Source organism: Meleagris gallopavo, chromosome 1 (genome assembly GCF_905368555.1).
Source record: "Meleagris gallopavo chromosome 1, MGAL_WU_HG_1.1, whole genome shotgun sequence".
In the NCBI taxonomy this organism is placed as follows: domain Eukaryota; kingdom Metazoa; phylum Chordata; class Aves; order Galliformes; family Phasianidae; genus Meleagris; species Meleagris gallopavo.
Genome location: NC_139404.1, coordinates 191,829,667 through 191,844,692, shown reverse-complemented (window position 1 = coordinate 191,844,692; position 15,026 = coordinate 191,829,667). Strand labels below are relative to the sequence as shown.

Sequence of the window (15,026 nt, the reverse complement as noted above, 5' to 3'; positions counted from 1 at the left end):
AGCACAGCAACGGGAAGCTGTGATTTCCACCAGACACCACCCCGCAGTGGCAGCTCAGCGGGCCCCAGCGTAGCAGAGCTCAGCGATGCCATCAGGGATGGCACGGCAGTACTCCAGGCTGGCGCGGTGCACCCTGCAGCGATACTTCCCGCACGTCTTGGCGTACTGCAGGAAGTGTGGAGCTCCGGGAAAGACCACGTTATCAGCCAGCACCGTGGCCCTATCGGCCAGCAACCCGTTCTCTTCCAACAGCTTCAGATCCCTCAGGTAACAACGCTTCCAGTGATCCATGAAGACAAAATCTACGCTCTGCAGGCCGTGCTGCTCCCTCAGCTGCGGGATCACCTCCTCGGAATGGCCCACGATCAGCTCTACCTGCATAGAAGCACCCTCAGCTCCCCTGCCCTGCCTTGGCACCGCGCCGCCGGCCAGCTGCTCACCGTCTGCTCGTCGAAGCCTGCCAGGCGGATCACCTTCTCGGCCACGGAGGCGTGCTGGGGGTTTGGTTCCACCGTGTAGAGTCGGGCGCCCGGCTGCAGCGCCGCAGCCATCAGCACGGTGCCGTAACCGCAGTAGGTGCCCAACTCCAGCACGGTGCGAGGTGCCCGCTCACACAGCAGCTTCTCCACGATCTTCCCTGCCAAGGCAGAGGCTCCTCAGCGCCCTGCTGGGCTGTGAGGGCCCCTACAGCCGTTGTGCCACCCTGTTGTGGCTGTGCCATCGGTCTTGTGGCTGTGCCAACGGGGCCATCGTCTGGCCGGGAGTGCCACGTGCATGCCAAGGGTGCCATGGCTGTGCCAAAGACGCTGCAGCCATACCGAGGGTGCCAGGGCTGTGCCATAAGTGCCTTGGCCATATCAAGGGTGCCAGGGCTGTGCCAAAGATGCTGTGGCCATACCAAGGGTGCCATGGCTGTGCCAAAGATGCTACAGCCATACCAAGGGTGCCAGGGCTGTGCCAAAAGTGCCTTGGCCATACCAAAGGTGCCAGGGCTGTGCCAAAGATGCTGCGGCCATACCAAAGGTGCCAGGGCTGTGCCAAAGATGCTGCAGCCATACCAAGGGTGCCAGGGCTCTGCCGAAAGTGCCTTGGCCATATCAAGGGTGCCATGGCTGTGCCAAAGATGCTACAGCCATACCAAGGGTGCCATGGCTGTGCCAAAGATGCTACAGCCATACCAAGGGTGCCAGGGCTGTGCCAAAGATGCTACAGCCATACCAAGGGTGCCAGGGCTGTACCAAAGATGCTGCAGCCATACCAAGGGTGCCCTGGCTCTGCCAAAAGTGCCCTGGCAATACCAAGAGTGCCATGGCTATGCCAAAGATGCTGCAGCCATATCCATGGTGCCACAGCTGTGCCAAAAGTGCCTTGGCCATACCAAGGGTGCCGTGGCTGTGCCAAAGATGCTGCAGCCATACCAAGGGTGCCCTGGCTCTGCCAAAAGTGCCCTGGCCATACCAAGGGTGCCGTGGCTGTGCCAAAGATGCTGCAGCCATATCCATGGTGCCACAGCTGTGCCAAAAGTGCCCTGGCCATACCAAGGGTGCCAGGGCTGTGCCAAAGATGCTGCAGCCATACCCATGGTGCCACAGCTGTGCCAAAAGTGCCCTGGCCATACCAAGGGTGCCGTGGCTGTGCTAGTGATGGCACAGCTGTACCCACGGTGCTGTGCCCATGCCAGTGGTGCCGTGGCCATTCCACAGCTGTGCCACTGACGAAGTAGCCCTGCTACCAGGCTGGTAGTGCCGTAGCCACGCCAACATTGCCACAGCCACACCAACAGCCCTGCCAGGAGCCCCACGCGGCCACGCTCACCTTTGAGGGGTCCCACACAGCTGAGGTGCTCGCAGTGGTAGCTCCACTGATCGAAGGTGTGCAGGATGTGCTGGGGGTCCCCGGGGATGGCGTGGGTCAGCACGTACTGGAAGGCACGCTGCTCGCGGGGCACCCCGGTGAGGCGGTCCTGCAACCAACCCAGCAGCACGGCACGGTACAGCAGCACCAGGTAGTGCCGGTAACGGATCAGCAGAGTGATGAGGAAGGGGAGGAAGGCCAGAGCGATGGCTGGAGACACCATGGCTCCTGTGTACGGCAACCCTACCACCAAATACACCAAATCCTGGGCTACGCGCCCTGCCCCTCTCACCCCAAACCTTGGGAGTTGTAGGAGATTCTTGGCTGCCGGTGTGGTCCCCACTTCTGGTTGTGCTCAGTGTGTCCCCAGGTCTCCAGCCGGGCTCTGCTCTGTGCTCAATTATTGATGGTGACACCTTAGGCACAGCCTGAGCGGGCTCCGGTTACTGGGCTGAGTGGGGATGTGTTACGGGGTGGGGGAGGGACTCAGATGGGATGGGGATGGAGTAGAGATAAGGATTGGGATGGAGTAGTGATGAGGTGGAGATGGGGCAGAGATAAGGATGGGGTAGTGATGAAGTGGAGATGGGGCAGAGATAAGGATGGGGATGGGGTAGGGATGGGGATAGGGTAGTGATGAAGTGGAGATGGGGCAGAGATAAGGATGGGGTAGTGATGAAGTGGAGATGGGGCAGAGATAAGGATGGGGATGGGGTAGGGATGGGGATGGGGTAGTGATGAAGTGGAGATGGGGCAGAGATAAGGATGGGGATGGGGTAGGGATGGGGATAGGGTAGTGATGAAGTGGAGATGGGGCAGAGATAAGGATGGGGATGGGGTGGGGATGGGGTAGTGATGAAGTGGAGATGGGGCAGAAATAAGGACGGGGATGGGGTGGGGATGGGGATGGGGTAGTGATGAAGTGGAGATGGGGCAGAGATAAGGACGGGGATGGGGTGGGGATTGAGTAGAGATAAGGTAGGGATGGGGATTCATGATCCTTGAGGTCCCTTCCAACCCTGGCCATTCTGTGATTCTGTGAATGGGGTGGTAGGGATTCATCTGGGATGGGAATGGAGTAGAAATAGGGTAGAGATAAGGGTGGGGATGGGATGGAGTAGGAATTGGATAGTGATGGAGGTGGGGTGGGATGGAGAAGGAATTGGATAATGGTGGAGGTGGGGGGGGGATGGGATGGGATTCAGATGGGCTGGGGTTGGAGTAGAAATGGAGTAGAGATAAGGATGAGAATGGGGGTGGATGGAGATGGAGTAGATGTGGGGCAGAGATGGATGGGATGGGGATGGAGAAGAGATTTGGATGGGATGGGGTAGCGATGGGGGTGGGGTAGAGATAAGGATTGGGATGGAATAGAGATGGGATAGAGATGAGGTGGAATAGGGATGGAGCAGGGATTTGGATGAGATGGAGATGGAGTAGAGGTGGAGATGGGGTAGAGATGGGATGAGAGGATGGGGATGGAGTAGAGAGGGGGTGGAATAGGGATGGAGCAGGGATTTGGATGGGATAGAGATGTGGATGAGGTAGGATGGGGATGGAGTAAAGATTTGGATGGGGTAGGGTAGAGATGGGGATGGAGTAGAGGTAAGAATTGGGATGGAACAGAGATGGGGTAGAGATGGGGATGGGGTAGAGAAGGTGGAATAGGGATGGAGCAGGATTTGGATGAGATGAAGTAGAGATGGGGAGGGGGTAGAGATAAGGATGAGGATGGAATAGAGATGGAGTAGAGATGGGGTGGAATAAGGATGGAGCGGGGATTTGGGTAGGATGGAGATGAAGTAGAGATGGGGATGAGGTGGGATGGGGATGAAGTAAAGATTTGGATGGGATGGGGTAGAGATGAGGATGGAGTAGAGGTAAGAATTGGGATGGAATAGAGATGGGGTAGAGATGGAGCGGAATAGGGATGGAGCGGGGATTTGGATGAGATGGGGATGGGGTAGAGATGGGGATGGGGTAGAGATGGGGATGGGGTAGAGATGGGGATGGGGTAGAGATGGGGATGGGGTAGAGATGGGGATGGGGTAGAGATGGGGATGGGGTAGAGATGGGGATGGGGTAGAGATGGGGATGGGGTAGAGATGGGGATGGGGTAGAGATGGGGATGGGGTAGAGATGGGGATGGGGTAGAGATGGGGTGGAATGGGGATGAAGCAGGGATTTGGGTGGGATGAGGTAGAGATGGGGATGGAGTAGAGATTTGGATGAGATGATGTAGAGATGGAAAAGGAGTAGAGATGGTGTAGAGATAAGGATGGGGATGGAGTAGACGGGGTGGAATAGGGATGGAGCAGGGATTTGGATGGGATGGAGTACAGATATGGATGAGGTAGGATGGGGATGGAGTAAAGATTTCGATGGGATGGGGAAGAGAGAGGGATGTGGTAGAGATAAGGATGGGGATGGAATAGAGATGGGGTAGAGATGGGGTGGAATGGGGATGAAGCAGGCATTTGGGTGGGATGGAGTAGAGATGGGGACGAGGTGGGATGGGGATGGAGTAAAGATTTGGATGGGATGGGGTAGAGATGGGGATGGAGTAGAGATAAGGATTGGGATGGAGTAGAGATAAGGATTGGGATGGAGTAGAGATAAGGATTGGGATGGAGTAGAGATAAGGATTGGGATGGAGTAGAGATAAGGATTGGGATGGAGTAGAGATGGAGTAGAGATGGGGTAGGGATGGGGTAGGGATAAGGATGGGGACGGGATGAGAATAGAATAGAGATGGGGTAGAGATGAGGTGGAATAGGGATGGAGCAGGGATTTGGATGGGATGCAGACGGAGTAGAGATGAGGACGGAGTAGAGATAAGGATGGGGATGGAATAGAGATGGGGTAGAGATGAGGTAGGGATAAGGATGGGGACGGGATGAGAATAGAATAGAGATGGGGTAGAGATGAGGTGGAATAGGGATGGAGCAGGGATTTGGATGGGATGCAGACGGAGTAGAGATGAGGACGGAGTAGAGATAAGGATGGGGATGGAATAGAGATGGAGCAGAGATTTGGGTGGGATGGGGTAGCGATGGGGATGGAGTAGTGATAAGGATGGGGACGGGGTAGGGATGGGATGCAGATGGAGGTGAGGTGGGATGGAGATAAAGCAGAGATAAGGATGGGCACGGAATAGAGATGGAACGGGAAGGGATTCCGGTACGAAGCGCTGGCAGCCCAACGAACCACGCATTCCACCAGCTTTTATTCCCTCCTGGACCCGCTCGGCCCCCTTCTGGCTGTGTGTCCCTTCCCACGCAGTGGTCCTGCCTTCCCCACTGCTTTCTCTACAACCCCACGTTCAGCCAACCCCCCTCCCTTCCCAACGCGGGTCGCGGTTCCTAAGAAGCGCTCGGGGCTCCGCGCACCCGGGGACGGCAGGGAGGACACGGATAGGGAGCGCTGGGCGCTTCTACGCATGCGCCCTATTCGCGCACGCCAACCGGAAGGCGGAACGGCGAGCTGCTCGCTGATTGGCTCCCCCTCACGTTTCCTCTCCGCCGGGAGAGGAAGAGGCGGAGGGCGATGTTCTCTTCCTATTGGCTCGCCCCCGCCACGTGACGAGGGGAGGAGACCGGAAGATGAAGTGGTGGTGAGAGGGGTGTGGTCGTCGTTCCTCCTTCACGTGACAGGGGCGGTGCGGCCCCTGCCGGACCCCGTAGTGGCGGCGGCGCGTCATGGGCTGCTGCTACAGCTCCGAGGCTGAGGCCTCCGACCAGGTAGGGTTTGTGAGGCCTTATGGGGGAGGGTCCTTGTGGGGTTATGTGGGTCTGTGGAGGCCCTGTGTGGGACTGTGGGGGGCACCTGTATGGGATTATGGGGTCTGTGTAGGGATATGGGGTGCCTGTGTGGGACTGTGGGTCTGTGGGGGTCTGTTGGGGCCTATGGGGGGGGGGTCTGTGTGGGACTGTGGGGTTTGTGGGGGTCTGTGTGGGATTGTGGGGTCTGTGTAGGGATATGGGGTGCCTGTGTGGGTCTGTGGGGGTCTGTTGGGGCCTATGGGGGGGGTCTGTGTGGGATTGTGGGGTCTGTGGAGGCATATGGGGGGGCCTGTATGGGGGTGTGGGGGGGACTTGTGTGGGACTGTGGGGCCTGTGGAAGCCAGTGGGGGGCCTGGGTGGGACTGCTGGGTTTGTAGGGGCTTATGTGGGGGTATAGGGTAGCATATGGGGGAGGGGGGGGGCTTTGTGGGTCTGTGGGGGTCTGCTGGAGCCTATGGGAGGGGGGGCTGTGTGGGACTGTGGGGTCTGTGGGGCTGTAGGGAGGCATAAGGGGACTTGTGTGGGACTATAGGGTCTGTGGGGGCATATGGGGAGGGGCTGTGTGGGATTATGGGGTCTGTAAAGGGCCTATGTGATGGTGTAGGGGGATCTGTGGGGGCCTACATGGGGGTGGAAGGGGACCTATTGGGGGGGCTTTGTGGGACTGTGTAGGCCTATGGGATACCTATGTAGGTCTGTGGGGTCTGTGTGGGTCTGTTGGGGCGGGGGGGGGGAGGGGGGCTGGGGCTGTGTGGGACTTTGGGGTCTGTGGGGGTGTAGGGGGACATAGGAGGACTTGTGTGGGACTATGGTGTCTGTGGGGCATATGGGGGGAGGTCTTTGTGGGATATAGGGTCTGTGGGGGCATGGAGGGGAGCTTGTATGGGTCTGTGGGGGTGTAGGGGGGACTGTAGGGGCCTATGGGGGGGGCTTTCTGGGACTGGAGGGTCTGTGGGAGCTTGTGTGGGGGTATGGGGGGGGCTTCATGGGGCTATGGGGGAGTATAAGGGGGTGTGTGTGGGAGTATGGGGGCCTGCGGGGGATCTGTATGGGACTGTGTATGTCTGGGGGGGCCTATGGGGAAAGCTATGGAGTACTATAGGGTCTGTGGGAGCCTATTAGGGGGGCTGTGTGGGTCTGAGAGGGCCTATGTGGTGGTGTAGGGGGAGCTGGGGGGGCCTGTGTGGGACTGTGGGGCTTGTGGGGGGGTTTATGTGGGCCTGTGAGGGCCTATAGGAGTGCCTGTATGGGATTATGGGGCCTGTGTAGGCCTATGGGGTGTCTATGTGGGACTGTGGGGGCTGTGTGGGTCTGTTGGGGCCTATGGGAAGGGGGGCTGTGTGGGACTGTGGGGTCTGTGTAGGTCTATGGGGTGCCTATGTGGGACTGCGGGGGCATATGGGGTGGGCCTCTATGGGCCTATGGGGTCTGTTGGGGCCTATATGGAGGCATAGGGGGATTTGTGTGGGTCTGCGGGGGGCTACATGGGGATGTAGGGGGGCTTGTGTGGGACTATGGGGCCTGTGGAGGCCTATGGGGGGGACCTGTGTGGGACTATGGGGTCTCTGGGGGACTATGGGGGAGTGTAAGGGTGCATGGGTGGGAGTATGGGGGCCTGTGAGGGGGGTCTATATGGGACTGTGTGGGTCTATGGGGGCTTATGGGGAAAGCTGTGTGGTACTATGGGGTCTGGGGGGGTCTGTATGGGGACATAAGAGGACTTGTGTGGGACTATGGGGTCTGTAAGGGCTTATGTGGAGGTGTAGGGGGGATTATGGGGGGTGTACGGGTGTGGGGGGGAGTATGGGGGTCTGTATGGGACTGTGTGGGTCTGTGGGGGCCTATGGTACTATGGGGTCTGGGGGGGGGGACCTATGGGCGTCTTGTGGGGGTTGTAGGGTGGCCTGGGTGGGACTATGGGAGCTTGTGGGGGCCTATCAGAGGGCCTGTGGGGGTCCACTGTGGGGTCTGTGTGGGTCTTTGGAGGCCCACGGGGGGGCCTATGTGGGACTATGGGATCTGTAGGGGTGTATGGGGAGCTTTATGTAGATCTGTGGGTCTGTAGGGGTCTATGGGGAAGCCTGTGTGGGATTATGGGGCCTGTGTGTGGATCTGTAGGGGGCTACGTGGGGGTGTAGGGGAGCTTGTGTGGGACTGGGGTCTGAGGAGGCTTACGTGGGGTGTAGGGGGCCTGTGGGGGTCAGTGTGGAACTATGGGGCCTGTGGGGGTCAGTGTGGAACTATGGGGCCTGTGGGGGTCAGTGTGGAACTATGGGGCCTGTGGGGGTCAGTGTGGAACTATGGGGCCTGTGTTTGGGTCAGTAGGGGTCAGTGTGGAACTGGGATCTTTGAGGGGGATGGGGTCCGTGGGAGGGAGTCAATATGGAACTATGGGGTCCGTGGGAGGGGGCTGTGGGGGTCAGTGTGGAACTATGGGATCTTTGAGGGGGGTGGGGTCTGTGGGGGTCAATGTGGAACTATGGGGTCTGTGGGGGGGGTCTGTGGGGATCTATGTGGAACTATGGGGTCTGTGGGGGGGGCTGTGGGGGTCAGTGTGGAACTATGGGATCTTTGGGGGGGGTGGGGTCTGTGGGGGTCAATATGGAACTATGGGGTCTGTGGGGGGGGGTCTGTAGGGGTCAGTGTGGAATTATGGGGTCTGTGGGGGGGTCTGTAGGGGTCAGTGTGGAATTATGGGGTCTGTGGGGGGGTCTGTAGGGGTCAATGTGGAACTATGAGGTCTGTGGGGGGGGTCTGTGGGGGTCAATGTGGAACTATGGGGTCTGTGGGGGGGGTCTGTAGGGGTCAATATGGAACTATGGGGTCTGTGGGGGGGGTCTGTGGGGGTCAATGTGGAACTATGGGGTCTGTGGGGGGGGTCTGTAGGGGTCAATATGGAACTATGAGGTCTGTGGGGAGGTCTGTAGGGGTTAATGTGGAACTATGGGGTCTGGGGGGAGGTCTGTAGGGGTCAGTGTGGAACTATGGGATCTTTGGGGGGGTGGGGTCTGTGGGGGTCAATATGGAGCTATGGGGTCTGTGGGAGGGAGTTTGTAGGGGTAAATATGGGACAATGGGGCCTGTGGGGATTCTGTGGGGGTCAATGTGGAACTATGGGGTCTGTGCGGGGGTCTGTAGGGGTCAGTGTGGAACTATGGGATCTTTGGGGGGGGTGGGGTCTGTGGGGGTCAATATGGAACTATGGGGTCTGTGGGGGGGGTCTGTGGGGGTCAGTGTGGAATTATGGGGTCTGTGGGGGAGTCTGTAGGGGTCAGTGTGGAATTATGGGGTCTGTGGGGGGGGCCTGTAGGGGTCAGTGTGGAACTATGGGGTCTGTGGGGGGGGTCTGTAGGGGTCAGTGTGGAACTATGAGGTCTGTGGGGGGGGTTTGTGGGGGTCAGTGTGGAACTATGGGGTCTGTGGGGGGGGTCTGTAGGGGTCAGTGTGGAACTATGGGGTCTGTGGGGGGGGTCTGTGGGGGTCAATGTGGAATTATGGGGTCTGTGGGGGGGGTCTGTAGGGGTCAGTGTGGAACTATGGGGTCTGTGGGGGGGGTCTGTAGGGGTCAATGTGGAACTATGGGGTCTGTGGGGGGGGTCTGTAGGGGTCAATATGGAACTATGAGGTCTGTGGGGAGGTCTGTAGGGGTTAATGTGGAACTATGGGGTCTGTGGGGGGGGTCTGTAGGGGTCAATGTGGAACTATGGGGTCTGTTGGGGGGGGTCTGTAGGGGTCAATGTGGAACTATGGGATTTGTGGGGGGGGTCTCTAGGGGTCAATGTGGAACTATGGGGTCTGTGGGGGGGCTCTGTAGGGGTCGGTGTGGAACTATGGGGTCGGTGTGGAACTATGGGGTCGGTGTGGAACTATGGGGTCAGTGTGGAACTATGGGGTCTGTGGGGGGGGTCTGTAGGGGTCAATGTGGAACTATGGGGTCTGTGGGGGGGGTCTGTAGGGGTCAGTGTGGAACTATGGGGTCAGTGTGGAACTATGGGGTCAGTGTGGAACTATGGGGTCAGTGGGTGAGAACGACGTCAAGCTGTTGGATGGCACCCAGTGTGGAAGGAGGGGAGGCTGTGGAGGTGGGGAAGGGTCTGAGGAACGTGTCCCCATGGGGGCTGTAAGGGTAAGCAGGGGTGGGCAGAGGGCTGCTGTGTTTACTGACCCTTCCTGGGGGATCTGGGCAGTGCTGTGAGGTTGGAAGGAATCGGGAAAGAGCAACCGGGGGGTAAGTGGGGAATCGGAGCCCGTTGCTTCTCTCCTCCTTCTCACAATCCTCTGACTCTTAGGAAGAAGAGACAAAGCGGCTGCTGGAGCCGGCTGCCAGCCCTCCCAACAAGGCACTGAATGGAGCAGAGCAGAGCTGTCACAGCCTGCCCTCAGCCCGCACGGACGAGCAGGCCATGCTGTCCTCCATCCTCGCCAAAACGGCCATGTAAGCCCCTCGGGGTCGGGGCTCAGCTCGAGCTGCCCGCTCTGCGTGGGCTCCTCTCTGCTGGGACGTGCTCAGAAAAGAGCAAAGGAGCAGTGAAAACCAGCCAGGAGAACAGGAGGGAAGGGGGGGGGTTGTTCAGTGTGGACAAAAGAGGGCTGAGTTGCCCTCAGTGCGCGTCCATGAAAAGAGGGTGAAAGAGATGTCGGTTTCTTTTCCTCGGGGGTGAGAGGGGGGGGGGGATGCGAGGAAACGGCTTCAGGTTGGATATCAAGGAGAGTTTCTTCGTGGCGTGGAGTCAGCATCCCCTGGGGGGCGTTCAGGAGCTGTTGGGATGTGGCACTGAGGGTTCTTTGGGCTGGGGGTGAACTTTCAGGGATCTTTTCCAATGCATTAAACATTTCCACGGGCCGTGACTCTGCCGCTCCCTGTGCCAACGCATCACCGCTTGTTTGGGGGAAGAAACGTTCCCTGATAACCAGCCTGACCCTCGTGTCTCTGCAGTAACATCATCGATGTGTCAGCAGCGGATTCGCAGGGGATGGAGCAGCACGAGTACATGGACAGAGCCCGGCAGTACAGGTGGGTCTGCGCAGCGTTTTAGGGGGGTGGGGGGAGGGTGGGGGGTTGGGGTGCTTCTCTCCAGCACCCCACTCCCTTCCCGAGCCGGTAGAACTCGTTTCACACCCTTATTTTCACCCCCAGCACACGCCTGGCCATGCTGAGCAACAGCCTGACGCACTGGAAGAAGCTCCCGCTGCTGCCATCCCTCACCAACCAACCGCACCAGGTGCTGGCCAGCGAGCCCGTCCCTTTCGCAGACCTGCAGCAGGTGAGGAGTGAGAGCAGCCCTCCCACGTCACAACCATCCGACCCAAGCGTTCCCAACTCGTGCTGACCCCCTCCTCTCCCCCCCTTTTTCCCCCCCAGGTATCTCGGATAGCTGCCTACGCCTTCAGCGCTCTCTCACAGATCCGCGTCGACGCGAAAGAAGAACTGGTTGTACAGTTTGGCATCCCCTGAGCCCAACCCAGCACAGCTTCACCGGGTCGGGGTTTTGTTTCGTTGGCTTTTTGTTTTGTTTTTCTCCTTTTTTTTTGTTTTTTTTTTGTTTTTATTTCCCACCCCGTTCCCACAGCACAGAACTTGTACATACGCCCCGTTTCCTATGAATCGCCCACAAAATGATGGTGGTCTCACAACCTCCCTTCCCCCCCCCCCCCAGCGCTGCCCCTGTGGCTTTTTCCCCCACTGTATGCATGGGGAGGCAGTGGGGAGGGGGGCTGCATCCTCATTGCTGGGGGTCTGGTGTTGCCTCCCACCCTGGGAAGGGCAGGCAGGAGCTGGATGCTCCCGGAGGAGACCTTCCAGTGGCTTCTTCTGCCCTCTCCTGGTTTATATGGTTTTCTTTTTGGTTTTGTTTTAATTATTCTTCTTCTGCCACCGCAGATAAACACATCCAGCCCGCCCCTGCCTCCTCTCTGTTCCACTGGGTCGCTGGGCACCGGGTGGCTGTGGGTTCATTCATTACCTGCTCTGTTGGCTGCTTATTTTTTTTTTTTGGGGGGGGGTTGTATAGGATTTGCTCTCCCTTCCCCCCCTTACAAACATCTTGGTGCTCCCAGGTGGTTTCTGGCACCCCCTCCACCTGCTGCTCCTCTTCCTGCCCAAAGACTGGGGGGTGCTGCCAAAAAAAAAAAGACCCACCCTGACCCCTCATCTCTGACTCGGCACAGCCCCAGGGTGGGCACAGGCTGTACTGCCAGGTAACGGTGATGTGGTTGTGCTGGTGGCTCCAGGGTGTGGGGGAGACACTCTGGAAGCCATGCCCTACATTTTGGGGGTAAACTCAGCCCAGAAGTGGCTGTGATAACATGGAGGCGAACGCGTTTTCCCCCCCTCCTCATCCTCCTGCCTTGTCCCCAGCAGCCCAACCCACACAGCACAGCAGTGACACGAAAGCTGTGCCCCAAATGACAAAATCCTGTGGCTGGGTGCCACGGGGCAGCCCGGCAGTGGGGTTGGGTGCCCTTTTCTTTTGTTCCCACCTCTCATTCCGAAGCTCGGTGGGGTCGGGGCTGCCTGCGGATGCCTCCCCACACAGCCACCTCCCTGCGCTCCTGCGGGGTCACAGCACTGAAATCCAGGGTGCTGAGCTGGGGCAGCAGGGCCAGCACGTAGCACCTGTGGGGGAAGCTCAGTGGGGCAAGCAGCCCAGTGAGGTGATGGTGGGGAGGGGGGGAGACAGGGGGGAACGGGCTGGGTTTCATCTGCAGCCCCCTCCACCTTACCTGTAGCCCTCCTCCTCCTCCATAGGGTTCCCATACAACGTCAGGCGGTGCAGCTGGCTCAGAGCTCCCAGTTTGTCCACCTCACTCAGGCAGCTGATGGTGTTCCCGTGCAGGTAGAGGCTCTGCAGCCCCCCCAGCGTGGTCAGCACCTGGTTGGTGGGGGTGGCAAAACCGAGAGTCTGGACTTACAGCCCCCCACTGCGCGGGGCTGCGAGCTTCACCCTTTTCCTCCCTATCTCACTCACCTGGTCAATGGTGGTCAGGCAGTTGAAGGAGAGGTCGAGCCAACGGAGCTGTGTGGGGTTGGCCAGGAGCTGCTGCAGGGTGGGCTGCAGCCCCACCAGGTTGCTCAGCCCGGTGTAGGGCAGGCGGAGGGCCAGGGTGGGAGAAGGGCTGCCCTCGGGGCTCAGATCTGTGGGGCAGGGCTGTGAGAGCCCAAACCCACCCTATGTGGGGTGAGTTAAAGGGGGTGGGGGGAGGGGCACCCTATACTCACCCTGCAGGGAACGCAGTGGGAAGAAGGAGAAGTCAAGGGGGGGGATGAGCTCGGGGGAAGCAGGCGGGCTGGCATCACTGTGGGGCAGGGGCCAGCCTGGCAATGGGGCACAGAGATGCTCACTGAGGGGGTTGTGGGGTCAGACTGCCCCCCCCCATATGCTCCTATAGGGCCTGGCCCCACTGCAGCCCTACAGCAATCCCTATTGCCCCCTCCCAAAGCACCCCACACCCTATGGCAACCCCATGCCCATCCCCCAGGCCCCACAGCTCCTCCATACAGACCCCAATTCCCCCCCACCCCATTTGCCCCCCACACCCCACCACAGCCCCACAAATCCCCTCACCCCATTGGATACGTGTCCCAATTCCCCCAGTTTGCCCCCACACGTGTCCCTTGGCCTTAATACAGCTCCCAGCCCCACACGTACCCCAATATGCCCCCCAGAACCCCACAGCCCGGCCCCACACGCCGCCGTTGCCTTGGCAACGCGCCCCCCCCCAACAACACACCGCCGCTCCCAGCGTGCCCCGCGCCTCTCGCGAGACTTTGGACTCGGCGGCCGAGTTTTCGGAGCCCGCCCGCATTCGGGTGGCGCGGCACCCAATCACGCGATGCTACGTCACCGCGGAGGCAGCCAATGGCGGAGGGCGGCAGGGGGCGTTTGAATCCCGGCGGCGAGGGGCGGAGCCTAAGCGGAGGGGGCGGGGCATAAGCAGAGGGGGCGGAGCTTGAGGTAGGGGTCTGGGTATGGGGCCTGGGTGTGGGGTGTGGGATTTAGGGTCTGGGTGTGGGGTTTGGGTTGGGGTCTGGGGTCGGGGTGCGAGATTTGGGGTTGGAGTTTGAGGTCTGGTTGTGGGATTCGGGGTCGGGGTCTGAGGTCGGTGTGGGGTGTAGCATCTGTGGTTGGGGTCTGAGGCCTGGATCTGGGCCTGGGGCCTTGAGCCTGGAGTGTGGGATCAGAGTCTGAGGTCAGGGCCTGGGGCCTTGGGTCAGGATCTGGGGCTGGAGCTGGGGTGTGGGGCCGGGGTCTGGGGTCTGGGGCTTTGGCTCAGGGTCTGGGGCCGGGGGTCCGGGCCTGGGCTGTGGGATCGGGGCCTCGAGTCAGGATTTGGGTTGTGGGGCCTGAATCTGGGCCCGGCCTCTGGGGCTGGGTTTGAGGCCTGGGCTGAGAGATGTGGAATGTGGGGTCTGGGCACGAAGGCCGGGTTTGGGACCTGCAGTCCGGGGTCTGGCTTTGGGATCTGCGGTCAGAACCCCGCGCTCTGGGGCCGCGTTTGGCTCTGTGTATTGAACCCATCCCCGCGCAGCATTTTGGTGCCGTGCGCCTTTAACGCGCGCAGCGGCCGTGACGTGGGGCGGCGTTGGGCCAGGAAGGGAAACCATCTCCTGGAGCAGCCCCAGCGCGGACCCAACAACTTTTCTTTGTGCAGATTCTTCGGTGCCCCCCAACTGCTGCCGGCCGGGGGGGGGGGGAGGGGGCTGCTCGGATGGAGGATTGACGCCGGGAGGGGGGGGCACAGGGCACGGCAACGGCGCTCCGGTAAGAGCCCAACAAAGACTTTTGTGTGCCTTCCGTGTTTGTTTGCAGCGGGGAGGAGGAGGAAAAGGAGAGGACGGAAAAGGAGGAGGAGGCAGCGGCGGGGGGGGGGGGGGGGGGAGGAGAGGGGGACAGCCCTTGGCTTGCAGCCCCCCGTGGCTTGCAGCCCCCCATTCTGGGTGCTGTGCTGAGTTGCGCTCGCCAACATCCGGGTGCTCTGTGCCCCCCCCCAAGGGGTGTGTTGCCCCCCCCACCCCTCATCCTGCTGGGTGTGAACCCCGCTGCCCCACGGAGGGAGGCTGTGTGGGGTTGGGGAGCACCACCAGATGCTCCCTGGGAGGGTTTGGGGGTCTGTCCTCCCCCCACAGTGCTGTGCCCTGAGGAGGGTGCTGCCTTGCGTAACGCTGTGTTGTGACGGAGCGGGCATGGGGGGGGGAGGGGGGGAGTGGAAGCAGAAACAACAACACGGGGATGGCACTGCTGGAGCGTTTTGCGTCTCCTCCTGTTGTGGAGGAAACCTGGGGGGAAGCGTTGGGTCCTTTCGCTTTGCTCCTTCCCGCGGCTTTGGGTCCGGGTTGGTGCTGCCAATGGAGGAGGAGGAGGAGGAGGTGGAAGTGCCGTAGCTCAGAAC

At 60.1% G+C, this 15,026-nt stretch overlaps 3 protein-coding genes across 3 annotated transcripts; 1 reads left to right on the top strand and 2 right to left on the bottom strand.

The window, feature by feature from the left end:
- Positions 1 to 38: 38 nt before the first annotated feature.
- On the bottom strand, positions 39 to 2,077 carry TOMT (transmembrane O-methyltransferase). The gene is made up of 3 exons (XM_010728142.4): positions 1,816 to 2,077; positions 441 to 637; positions 39 to 375 (listed from the first exon to the last, which is right to left on the bottom strand). The coding sequence occupies exons 1-3, from the start codon at positions 2,075 to 2,077 to the stop codon at positions 55 to 57; spliced, it is 780 nt and encodes a 259-aa protein (XP_010726444.1). The 3' UTR covers positions 39 to 54.
- A 3,340-nt stretch (positions 2,078 to 5,417) lies between these two features.
- On the top strand, positions 5,418 to 11,536 carry LAMTOR1 (late endosomal/lysosomal adaptor, MAPK and MTOR activator 1). Its single transcript, XM_085216527.1, has 5 exons — positions 5,418 to 5,594; positions 9,926 to 10,071; positions 10,573 to 10,650; positions 10,774 to 10,900; positions 10,999 to 11,536. Exons 1-5 carry the CDS (start codon positions 5,553 to 5,555, stop codon positions 11,089 to 11,091), a joined length of 486 nt encoding a protein of 161 aa, XP_085072653.1. The 5' UTR covers positions 5,418 to 5,552; the 3' UTR covers positions 11,092 to 11,536.
- Positions 11,537 to 11,615: 79 nt separating this feature from the next.
- LRRC51 (leucine rich repeat containing 51) lies at positions 11,616 to 14,155 on the bottom strand. Its single transcript, XM_085232492.1, has 6 exons — positions 14,073 to 14,155; positions 13,368 to 13,546; positions 12,856 to 12,951; positions 12,605 to 12,771; positions 12,360 to 12,508; positions 11,616 to 12,252 (listed from the first exon to the last, which is right to left on the bottom strand). Exons 1-6 carry the CDS (start codon positions 14,153 to 14,155, stop codon positions 12,120 to 12,122), a joined length of 807 nt encoding a protein of 268 aa, XP_085088618.1. The 3' UTR covers positions 11,616 to 12,119.
- Between the last annotated feature and the right edge of the window lie 871 nt (positions 14,156 to 15,026).